The 12,757-nt window shown below is 33.0% G+C and overlaps 1 protein-coding gene across 1 annotated transcript in view; it reads left to right on the top strand.

Annotated features, from left to right (window-relative positions):
* The window catches only part of LOC145675369 (dynein intermediate chain 2, ciliary), a 105,910-nt gene that overhangs the window by 67,597 nt on the left and 25,556 nt on the right, over positions 1-12,757 (top strand). Inside the window, exon 6 of the mRNA XM_081745772.1 lies at positions 8,000-8,161. Coding sequence (XP_081601898.1) covers positions 8,000-8,161 — 162 coding nt within the window. The remainder of the gene's footprint in view (positions 1-7,999; positions 8,162-12,757) is intronic.

Genomic DNA, 12,757 nt, shown 5'->3' with positions numbered 1-12,757 from the left:
GGATTTAGACGAAATCGATCAACTATCGACCAAATATTTACCATTCGCCAAATATTCGAAAAAAAAGTGGGAATACAATATCCCGGTACATCAACTATTTATTGATTTTAGAAAGGCGTACGGCTCGGTTAGGAGAGAAACATTATACAACATTCTTACAGAACTTGGAATATCGAGAAAGCTAATTAGATTAATTAAGATATGTTTAAGTGAATCCCAAAGTAAAGTCCGGGTAGGAAAACTTGTGTCCACGAGCTTTCACGTCGAAAATGGCCTGAAACAAGAAGATGCGTTGTCGCCATTATTATTTAACTTTGTTCTGGAATACGCTATAAGGAAAATCAAAGATAGCAAACTGGGCCTAGAGTTGAACGGTATTCACCAGGTTATGACATATGCTGATGATGTAAATTTAATAGCGGATGATAGGAGAACAATAGAAAGAAATGCAGAGATCTTATTAAACGCTTGCAGGGACATGGGTTTAGAAGTAAATGCAGAGAAAACTAAATACATGGAAGTGCGTCGGGTCCGTAATATGGCAAATTATGGATGCGTTAAAATATTAAATAATACTTTTGATAAAGTGGATACTTTCAAATATCTAGGATCAATATTAACAGAGAAACATCATATTCACGAAGAAATTAAGTGTCGACTAAAAGCAGGGAATTCGTGTTACTATTCGGTTCAAAATCTCTTGTTGTCGCGAATTCTGTCGAGGAATTTGAAGCTTAAAATATACAAAACGATAATCATGCCTGTTGTTCTGTATAGTCGCGAAACATGTTCGCTTATTCTAAGGAAAGAACATAGACAGAAAGTATTTGAGAACAAGATCCTGAGACGAATATTTGGACCCAAGAGGAACGGGAATGGGGAATGGCGGAAACTTCATAACGAGGAACTACATAATTTATACGGTTTACCCAACATTGTTAGGGCCGTTAAGTCTAGGAGGCTTAGGTGGGCAGGTCATGTAGCTAGAATGGAAGAAAGTAGAAACGCTTTCAAAGTCTTAACTGGAAAACCAATCGGAAAACGACCATTGGGAAGACCTAGGCGCAGATGGGAGGACAATATTAAGATGGATCTCGCAGAGATAGGAATACAAAGTAGAAACGAGATCCAATTGGCTAAGGATAGAAGTCAGTGGAGAGCTTTTTGTGAACGTGCCATTGAACCTCCGGGCTCCATAGGCCATAGAGTTAGTTAGTTAGTTAGTTAGATGACAATTTTTCGTGGATCACGTCATCACCACGTGGATGTCGAGGTGTGGTCCCCATTAAGAGCTAGAACTTAAACGACAATCCATGAAATAGTGACAAATGAATTCATCGTCAAAAAAGAAAAATTCAACTCCAGAGTGAGTCAAATGATATGCACTGTCTTTTTGGGTAGGAAAGGTCTGTCATTCTTGTGGATTTCCGAGGCGACGGAAAACTATCAACTGTGTACGCTATATCATGATACTGACTAAAATGAAAACTAGAATTTCATAGTTTAGGCGAGAGAAGAATGCCATGCATTATAATGCCAATCTTGACTGAACTGTTTCATCACACTCAGCATATATTGTAAATTTGGTGCCTTCTAACTTCCATCTCTTTGGATGAATGGTATACTGATAGACAATAATTTCCTGCAAATGATACCATCATCACATTTATTAATCAGTGGGTCATTTTCACTAGCGTAAAGTTTTACGAGCGTATCGATAGAATTTGTTCGTCGCTGGCAAAAATTCGTAATCAAGAATGATGATTATATTTAAAAGTTGTTTTACATAAGACTGTGCTGTAGCAAAACAATGTTATTGTGTTTTTCCATGAGAAAAAAAGGAAAAAACGGTTGTTGCGCACCTGGAAAACCTAGAAAAGTCAGGGAATTTCAAATCTCCTGGAAAAGTCAGGAAATTCTTAAAATTTTCTGGAAAAATATAAAATTACATATGTTTGCTTTTGTATATTGTATTAACAATTGGCTAGCTGGAAGCTTCGCCCCCAGACCCTGTGTATGCTCGGCCTACGGCTTCGCACCTCAAAGACCTGCAACAATTCGGCCCCGATCGAACTACGAAACCTGCTGGAAGTGCTGCCGTATTCGACGATGAGGCATTGCTGACCGCTTTTGACACACTACTCTCACGACCACGCACATTTACTGCTTTTCTGCGCCTCTCTAGCCTGCTTGAGGTATCTGACGCACGACGGCCTTGACCACTTTATCATTTCCTTCCACAATCATTCCCTACACAGTGTGCAAATTTCATGCTCTTCCGATAATTCCTTCTGGGTGTTGTAATTTTAATGGTTAGTAACTTATTTATTATTGACAGTATTTATTTATTTTCTAAATTATATTGTTCATCAGTAAGCAGAAAAATTTTCATTCTTCTCATTTGAAAAAACAAGGAAATTCATAATTAATTATGTTATTTCAAATCTAGGGCGTCACTCCCTATCGGTTGAGGAGACGCAACGCAAAAATTACGTTGTAGTTTGCGGTAACAGGCATTGAAATTACAATTGCTTTTCGCGTTTTGGTGTTGCATGGTGATTCGCAAATTTGGAGATGAAAAATAGAGAATGAAGCGCAAAGTGCAACTGGCACTCAGAGACACTCATTCCCTAACAGTTTGCGTCAATTTTACGATTTGGTTATCTGATGAAAACTGCGAAATGAATGTTCTGAGAACTGTTATGTACAAAGATAATTCGTACTGTCCTACTTTAGATTTACGTTCGTTGTAAACGGCGCACCTACTATGTCAACTTTTATAGGATTTCATTTATTAGTCCCGCAACGGAGCGGTAGCAACATCGCAAAAGTACTCAAGTGAGGAAGGGAGAGATCTATTTTGTATTAGCGTTATTTCACTTTTCGTTTCGTTCTTCTGTCGTCTTTTCTACTTGATAGTTTTAATGTTCTACTTTAGATTAGGAAGTATACGTTATAGTTTGTTTCTTATTTACGTATATTAAATAAATTATAGAGGTAAATCGCCTAGTTTGTATAGTTGTACTTGATATCGATAGTTTCAACTTCGATTATACATTAAACGGTGAATAGTCTTTGACGCCTAACTGGACTCACGAAGAAATGGTAGCAAATGTATTGGGATTTACATCTTCGAGGAATTGAAGCTTATCCGATGGCATACGTTGCGCCTTTAGACCGAATTATGCGTATTGTGTAGTTTGAAGTGTGAATTGAGGAGAATTATCCATTCGAGAAGTTTAGAAGTGACATTTAGTCGATGATACCAAATTATAATAAGGATCGATGGAGCACGTTATTTAACTATAAGTAATACAAGTTGTTTTGGAATTATATTTTCGTGCTTGCTAATTTGCAACGATTCAGGTAATCGTAGAATTAAGTGAGAGTATTACTTAATCCAGTATCCAGTTTGTGGAGTATATATTATCCAGAAAATGTTAGTTACGATAAATTTAACTTCGGAAGTTCGTTATTGGAATGCATGTATTCACCCGTCGTTGTGGGATATTAAAGGAATAAAACGATTAGTGATTAATATCGCCAAGGACGAAATAGTCATAAAGTTAGAACTGATTCTTTTACTAATTGGGTTTTCTCTCTTCTTGTGTTTTGACAAAATATTTTCTTAAGATTTGTGTTGTGAATCATACTTTGTGGTAACAAGAATAAGAAATACAGTATGGATGAGTGAAACCATTCCAATAATGGGAAGAATTCCATCCCTTGACTACCGAATGGACACCGGGTCCCGATATCATTCCGCTTAATACGAGTCGCTTCTCTCTCTCCCTCCGTTAATATACAGAGTAAAGATATTTAGTGCTGTAACTTGGTTAAATAATTAATATAGTATCTTGTGAATTTTCCCTTTGTTGGCTATATGTACGTTCATTGTACTTTGCAGTTAGTAATATCTCTCATGTTATTTAGTTTTCGTTATTTAAAAGGTTACTTCCGAGAGTAAATGTTGCCTTACATGATTCGTATGAAAGTTGAAAGATTATGCAGTAATGTGCAATATTTACGTGGGTTTAGGGAATAATTATGTGAATATCCTCTTTAGATTTGTACATTTATAGAGACTGAAGGCTCCTGCCTTCTTCACCGGTAATACGTTGAATTATCATTAGTCGGTTGTTTTATTTAGAGATTACGTATGCTGCTTACATAATTTTGGGAAGTGTTTCAAGTTTAAGAAAAGAAATTTTCGTTATATAACTATTATTTGCATAAGAATTATAAGTATTATGTCTGGATATTTTGGCAATCGGAATGAGTTGTTCCTGTATTTCTGATGTGTCTCCGGCTTAATATGGATGATACCATGTTTGTTAGAGTAGTGTGAGTTTTGAACAGAGATGAGCTACGTTAATTGCCTTAGTATTATTATGTGTTCAGTTTTCTTGTGTTTTATAAGCGGTGACATTTGAGCTGATATTTGAACTGGTCTCCCGTCCAGGTTCCGAGTCGTCTTCAGGCGGAACATAACTTTGATCTTGCATAAAGATTGATTATGATGTGACTTTGTCTACAAATATCTTAAAACGTTAATACCCAATTTTTATCTGTGTGTATGCGCGAGTGTTATTAGTGTTATACAGTTTGGTGTGTGCTGGAGAGAAGAGTTTGTAGAGATATGAAGGGGTGCAGTTCCTTAATGACACACACAGTGCAGTATAAAAGTAATGTTTTAAATGTGATAGTAAAATCATAAAACTAAAACTTTTTTTTTTTAATATTCTGTGTTAAATAATTATATGGGTAGCCAAAACGGGAGAAAGTAGATTGCTGATTTCATTACATGAACATTTTCACATCTAAGAGCGTTCAATCAAACTATCATTTTAGGCACTTGGTGTAAAATTATGCCCTTACTATATAATTAAAATGTATCATTAGACTGCTGCAGAATTATAACATTTTTCTCACTTAATAGCACCACCTGAAAATTTACACATTGGGCCTGGAAACCTGGAAAAATCAGAGAATTTTGTATCTCGAGATGCGCAGCAACCCTGAAGAAAAGAAAAAAACTGGAAGGCATTATTTTCAAACTAACTCTAGTATGATAATTTCTTAAAAATATGTTCAGTTATACCATTCATGATGATAACACTTGGTGTGTAAGATGAAGCAGTGTAGAGTATGCCGGATAAAATAATACTGCGGGCAAATAAAATAATAGTATATAAAATGAAGGTCTGCAAGCCTTTTATTTTATGTAATTATAATGAAGCCGTACTTCACATATATACAACTATTTATCAAAAAATGACAAATCTGAAGGATAGAAACACAAATTTAACCTGTAAAAGGATCATTGTAGTATTCTCTGGTTGTAATGCACAATCGTTAAAGATTAATTGTCAAAAATGCCTCATCACTCTAACCTCATACTATTTAAAATGTTTTCTGTGGAAGTCTAGAATTACATGTAATAATAAAAATAATTCATGAGTAACAAAGAATATAATAATGTCTAGGAGACAAGTAAAAGTTACACAAAAGGAAACAAATACTATTCAACGAGATCCTTTCAAGATTATTTTGTGTATAATATATGAAAAAGTATACCGGTTACTACTGCGTGCAGCAAAACGTATCAACTGTGAAAAGAAAATGCAACTAAGCAGTAATAAAAATAAAGATATATGAAATAGGGGCACTTCTAATTCAGTAACTAGTTATTATCTACGTATTATCCATTTTGTATTTTATAAATATTATATAGTAAAAACTATTCCCGCAATATAAAACCATTATAAGTAATAAATATCTATCTCAGTTTGTCATTCGCTCACCAAGATCTAAATATTTTAATTTCAACATGCTAATCGCCTATAAAACGTTACGGCATATCTCCTTCACGTATGACAATAGATGCAGATAAGATCGTCAGTGCAGGAAATGCTCAAAATATCCATTCTAATCACCTCACTCTGGACAATCAAACAACAATAGAGCTCTACTGTGAATTTAGAAACAGCTAATGGATGTTTCTTCTGCTAATACGTATTGATCAATACGCAGCAGAACGAAACAAAGACATTCTTTTTTTATACTTTTTAACATGAATGCGATTTGTCATTCGTTGAAATGTTTTGAAAGTTCTCCAAAAGGAAAGGAATTCGTACACGTGACGAAGACAAAGAAAATACATAGCTCAAACAAACTGTCTCTACAGAATTACCAAATTGTCTTTCAATATAGAGCATGAATAGAAAGGCTTATAGTGCCAATCTGTTAATACACTCATCAACAATAATTATAAAAGTAGTAAACAATACTACCACCATCTGTATTGGAGAAACTTTCAATGAACAAGTATCTCCTTTACCTCTTGGTTTATTGACGTCCCGAAAAATACAACAGTAAAAGATGTTGTGAAAGGGATTCATGTTAAGATCTATTGCGTGAAATTAAAATTGCGGAAGTTTACAGCATAAATTTATTATTAACAGCATAGGAATAACATTTCTTCAATGAGGCCAAATTCCTAGATAGATAGGTGGCCAACTTCTCGTAAGTAATGCATATCTTATGTATGAATGCACGTTTTACAAAACTGAAACCAATTTTACTGGATTAATATAGGGTCAAGTATAACATAAAATATATTTCCATTTCTTAAGATTTCTTCATCTCTCACTCAAGGATAAGATAAGAAATCGCATTACAACCTTTCCTCCATAGTGAATAAACACCTGCATTTGCCTAACTTAATAAAATTTAATCTGAAATATCATATGATACAGGCTTGTATTTAATCCATTAAAAAGTTAACTATTAAATTAATTGACTAAATTTTTGTTAATTTTGATTTAATCAATTCCATTTCAAGGACTTAATTTTTAATTGACAATTGTTAAAATGTTCGTAACGATTATAAAATTAATAATTAATTTCCTTTCTTCGAAATCAAGTGAAATGAATATTTCCAGCTTATGGTATTTTAATTTTACCTTATTAATTATCAGTTATGTATGAAAGCAACAACTTTTCATAATAGGAGAGTAATTTTCTCATGCCTTAAACTTTATCTATTAAGTTTTACATTAGATTTCACGTCTCAAATTGTAATTTACATTGCATAATAGTGAAAATTGTCATTTTTAATTTTAATTTTAGTAAATTAATATGAAGTTAATTTTAACCGTTACTTTTTTTTTCTGACATTGATTTTTAATTTAATCAATTATATTTTCAAAGATTTAGTTCTTAGTCACAATCCGTTAAAATTTATATTAATTTTTCGAACTATGAATATGCACCATCAGTTTGAGGCTTTTTAAGATCTGTGGTTATATAAAATAGAGGAATCAAAGCTGTCTCTGTTGTATTTTTAGAGTCACAAATTTCACCTAGAAGCTACAATAAAGAAATCAAAAGTGAAAACCAGATGTCTTCGCACCATTTTTCTACATATAATTATAAACGCATGATAGTTTCTCGAAATGTGTAATATTATTTTATTTTCTCTATCAACACTTAAAATGTCTTTATTTTCTTTCCATCTTCACCGAATATATATTGTTTGTTAGCAGAAAAAACCACAGTGTCTTTTTTTTTTTTTTTTTTTTTTTGTGAAACATATTTGGAACAGATATTTTACTATTGCCGTGTTTCCATTTTATGTATTTACCATCGAATATCTTAATTTCTGTTGATCTGATGAAACACACAAGATAGCCAAATTATTATTATTATTATTTTCTCTCTCTATCTTATTTTTATTATATTTTTATTGTGTGTTTTAAATAAACTCTTTATTAAATCAGCAATTCATCATTTTGATAAATAAAAACTCACGTAAAAATAACGTTTACCTAAATTCCGAAATATATACCTATAGGACAATTTAAAATTGTGATTTACTTTCCTTGTGAAATAATTATTTTTGTATAGTATATAATGTTCAATTTTTAGCTAATAAAATTTTAAATAAAGGTTTGCAGGATTTTTATGTTTTCTCATTGGTTTTCTTTTCTTGTCCTAGATTTTAAATATTGGGAAGATCCATCTGATGAATATCAAGAAGACGAAGGCTCACTACTTCCGTTATGGAAGTTTTCATTCGATAAGACAAAAAAACAAGCAGTAACTTGTCTTTGTTGGAATCCTGGCTACGCCGATCTCTTTGCAGCAACATTTGGTTCATGTATGTATAATAACGAAATCAAACTCTACAAATCCATTACCATTTGTCTAATTATTCGTAATGTTCTTATTACGCAATCTATATATAATTATAATCTATCTATAAGGGTTCTATAAGTTTTATTTGTGATGCTCTCTTCCAGTGAATAATACTCGCCTTTCATATTGTCCCCAGTAATTGTGCATGCAGTAGTGTTAAACATACAAATTGATCGGAATGTAGTTATTAGCGCTGTTGTTCGTTGAAGTTTATCGTCTCTTTTCAGCTCCGAGGTTATATGAAACGTGGACCTAAAGTTTTAAGATGAAATTTGAACCACTGTAATGCGTTCAAATTTCACTGGTTTCCCACCAGGAATTGAATCTGGGACCCCTTGCACCAACGGCGCGCGCGTTAGTCACTAGACCGACATGGAGGACTGGAATATATATATATATATATATATATATATATATATATATATATATATATATATATATATATATACTAGCAGCGTTCACCCCGCTTCGCTGCGGTCACCCCGGAACGCAATAAACTTTGTTACTTAGATAATTTTTACTTTTTCGCTTTCAAGTGATATGATAAAAACCATAGTAGATTGCAGTAAATGTTAACATTATATCGCCTGTCATTTATGTTAACCCGCCGAGTTACACGGTCATGCGGGTTGCATATAAATACGTTTATTTTTACCTATGATGAACTAACAAAGGATTTGTACGTTATGGACACTTGAATGGTCAATTATCTCAAGACACTGGTAATTAAAAATTAAAGTGATATGATAAAAACCATCTAGGGTCCAAATCCTAATAACCCCCCAAAAATAAAAGAAATTGGTTCAGCCGTATTAGCGTGATGAGGTAACAAAGGATTTGTGCGTTCTCTTTTATATATATAGATATAATATATATATATATATATATATATATATATATATATATATATATATATATGTGTGTGTGTGTGTGTGTGTGTGTGTTTGGTACTTTTAATTGTCATATTTTAAAATGTAACAACGTAAGTATAGGTATTGACAATAAGACATAAAATTAATATATTGTTTTAAGTAATGTGAATGTTCTATTTCTAGTTTTTATGTTTTGTTTAATATTAGAAAAACAAAGTAATATATTAAAGAAAGTTCAGAAATGGCTGTCAGCATTGTAGTGTGTATATCATAATTTAACTCTGAACATAAGGAATTCTAAAGATAAGTATTTGAAGTGAAATAAAATCGTTAGAAAGGTCTTCGGTGCATTCAGTGTAATCAACTAAACCATTATGGAAAATGCAGTGATGTGCAAATCATAAATAAACAGTTGTAATGAATACTTCTATGCCGAATATGTGCTATGGTAAAGGAAGCAATTGCCAATCTCGATCATATAAATAACAACGTAATATAATTGGAGGTTTCAAAGGTATCACATTGCTACGTACAATCGTTAAGAAGAAATCGTATCGCTAGGTACAATCGTTGAGATCGTGAATCAGGAAGTGTGCAGTAGTCTCCGAAACAGTAGCAACGTATGTGCTATAGTGCAGTTCAAATTGTAACTACAAGTAATGATAATAATCAGTTAACTCATCCAAAAATTGTTTCACATTTGAAAAAATGTGGGTTGCGTAGCTAATGTGAAGTGGTACAAAGCGGTAGCCAGTGGTGGAAATAGAAGAGTAGTCAGCAAAAAACTAGGTATCAACATACATATAAAAGCATTTCACCATAATGCCAATAGGCAAGAAGCAACTAGATATCAATAAACGTTTACTAAAAAAGGAGAAAAAAGAACAATAAATGTCTATCCAAATAATTCAAACGATCATGACAATACAGGCAGACAGTAACAAACAGATTTTTGTACTTCCATTCACAATGAGTATGCAGTTCTCAGTTACATTTATAGTACAAGAACAGAGACCCAACCAATCCTCAAGAAAAATGGTGGCAGTAATATACACTTAATAAATGATACTTTAAACACACATAAGCTTAGTGGTAATGAGCGAAAAGTGAGTAGTGCAATTGTAAAAATAAATAGCTCTAATGGTGTACAAAGTGAAAAATCAAGTATCAATAGCTTTGGCAAAAAATAAGTAATATGTAGTGGATCAAAGAAAAACGACAACAATAGTAGAATACCATGTTTTATTGTCGTTAAGTTTTCAAGTGATAGAAAATTCTGATTAACATATCTAACTAGGTGAAATGCTCGTTCTTCGCACGAGCACGGGGCGAATAGCGTTATGGAAAATGTTTGAACTTTTTTTTCCCTAAGGATATGCATTTCAGTCAAAGTATAATTATTAAAAAAAATAAAAATAAGATACTCTATTTTGACAAAACTTTTGAATTATTCTACCCCCTTGGGATACATTCGTTGATCAATGTGAATATGATAAAAAAAAAAAGTCCTTGAGTTAGATTCCAAACTTATTTCAAATATGTAAGCAGGTTTCTATGATGTGGTCACAAACAAAGAAAACGTTAATTCAAATGTGGCGAAAAATCATAGAGATTGCCTCTCCCCCCTTTAAACGGGAATTTTTGAAACTACTGGTCACATGTCACCTTATTTGTAATGAGAAGTTTATGTAAAAACTTTCATTTTCCTAACTTGCGGGCTCGTGAAATATTCTATTTTTAGCAATAATTCTGAATTCCTTTCTCCGTTACGGTATGCTCTTTACTTAAACTGATGATTAAAACCTAGCTCGATGACCGAAATTCATTTCAAAGTTTATAGCCGTCTTACCGTGATGCGATCACAAACAACAGACAACGTAAGTTTCAATGCAGGGGAGAGGGAATATCAAATGCCCTTTTTCCCTTAAAACTGGAGTTTTAAAAAACGCTGGGACACGTTTCCACATATTTTTAATGAGAAATTTATGTGCCGAATTTCATCTCCGTAACTTCAGGAATTTATGTGATACTCTATTCTGGACAAAATATTTGAATCCTCTTTACCTCACTTAGCATACATATTTAAAAAAAATCCTTTTTTGTCCACTGATCTCATAACAAGAGGAATTATCTTTTAAAATCTTACGTTTCTAGACACGTTAGTATAGCCTGAGCGTCTATATGTGAACCGCTTTCACTCTTCAATGTAATAGTCCAGTTGCCTTCCTTTCTCCTTTCAAGAAAAGAATTTTCGAAAACGCTTAAATATCTGTTTAGAGTTTACACAACAAATTTGAAACCTTCAACATGAGCGAATCCTTACATTAAGGCTGTTGCTACCTCTTCGCTGAGTCGAGTTTTCCCCTATCTAATAACATTAGAACTTTTTTCGTGTTTTTCTCAGCAAGCAATTAACAAATCCTTATAAAAATTTGCATGGAGTCAGGTCGATAATAAAGAATTTGTTATATGAGCTTATAATTTTATTAAAAGCCTCCAATTAAGTTATTCATTCCCCCCTTTTTTTCATGTGAAGATTTGCAACAACGCATTGACGACACTGCGTTCTCTCTTCTAGCAGGTTGCGGCGAGTAACTGAGGGTTACTTTGAAGTTTCAACATTGTCCACAGCTGTGAGGAGACCCTTTTCAACCATGACATATTTATGGCATTTCAGTGAGGAGGCGTTGGAGTACGTTTTCTTTGCTGAAAGCAGAAAAAAATAAACACAGCGAGAACAGATCCATTCTTCTTTACGGGGCCGCGGTGGCTCAGTGGTAGAGCGTTCACCTCTGGTGCTTGGGGTCCCGGGCTCGATCCCAGCCCCCACCAAGTGAACTTTGTGGTGGACAAACACCGTGTGCGTGTGTTTTCTCGGGGTTCTCCCGTTTCCTCCCACTTTCTTCATTCCACCATTTCATTCATTACTCATCATCACCGTCTCCTTTAGCCTAACCGGCATAACCATGGGACGTAAAACTCAAAGATTTCATTTCATTTTTTCATTCTTCTTTACATTAGCTTTTTCATTGGCCTTGTCAAGTATAGACAGTTATAAGTAATTAGAAGCGAACTGTCTGTATTGAATAAAGATACTTTTAATGTATACGAAAGAGAATGTCACTGTATTATTATTATTATTATTATTATTATTATTATTATTATTATTATTATTATTATTATTATTATTATTATTATTATTATTATTATTATTATTATTATTATTATTATTACATTTTTCAAAACATGAAGAGACATACCCTTCTTGACTCCAGTGCCCATTTTATCTATATATGAGGTATTTATAATAAACTTCTATACTGGTAAAAGAAAAGCTACTTTTATAGTGACGTATCTTGCTAAGAGAATTATTTGTATTTTATTTATTATATTTCAATTTAAAATAAAGTGTATCGTTTGTAACAGCGAATAGTGCTCAAAATAGTACCTATTACCAGTCAACTATAGATTTAGATCAAACATAATAATGGGCAACAACACCAATATATATTGTATACATTTAGACCCTATTGGATCAAAAGATCCAATATATTCCAGACAAAAATTTTCTTGTAGGTCTTATATCTCGAGAACTACATATAGCGTACCCAAACTATGACTTAACTTAGTATGATGTGCTTATTGCGTAAAAAATACAAAAACTCGATTTAAGGACCGTTCAAAAA

The sequence above is a fragment of the Thermobia domestica genome, chromosome 2 (assembly GCF_964235325.1).
Source record: "Thermobia domestica chromosome 2, izTheDome1.hap1.1, whole genome shotgun sequence".
In the NCBI taxonomy this organism is placed as follows: Eukaryota; Metazoa; Arthropoda; class Insecta; order Zygentoma; family Lepismatidae; genus Thermobia; species Thermobia domestica.
Note: the sequence above shows the minus strand (reverse complement) of the source record. Positions and strands in the feature narration are given on the sequence as shown.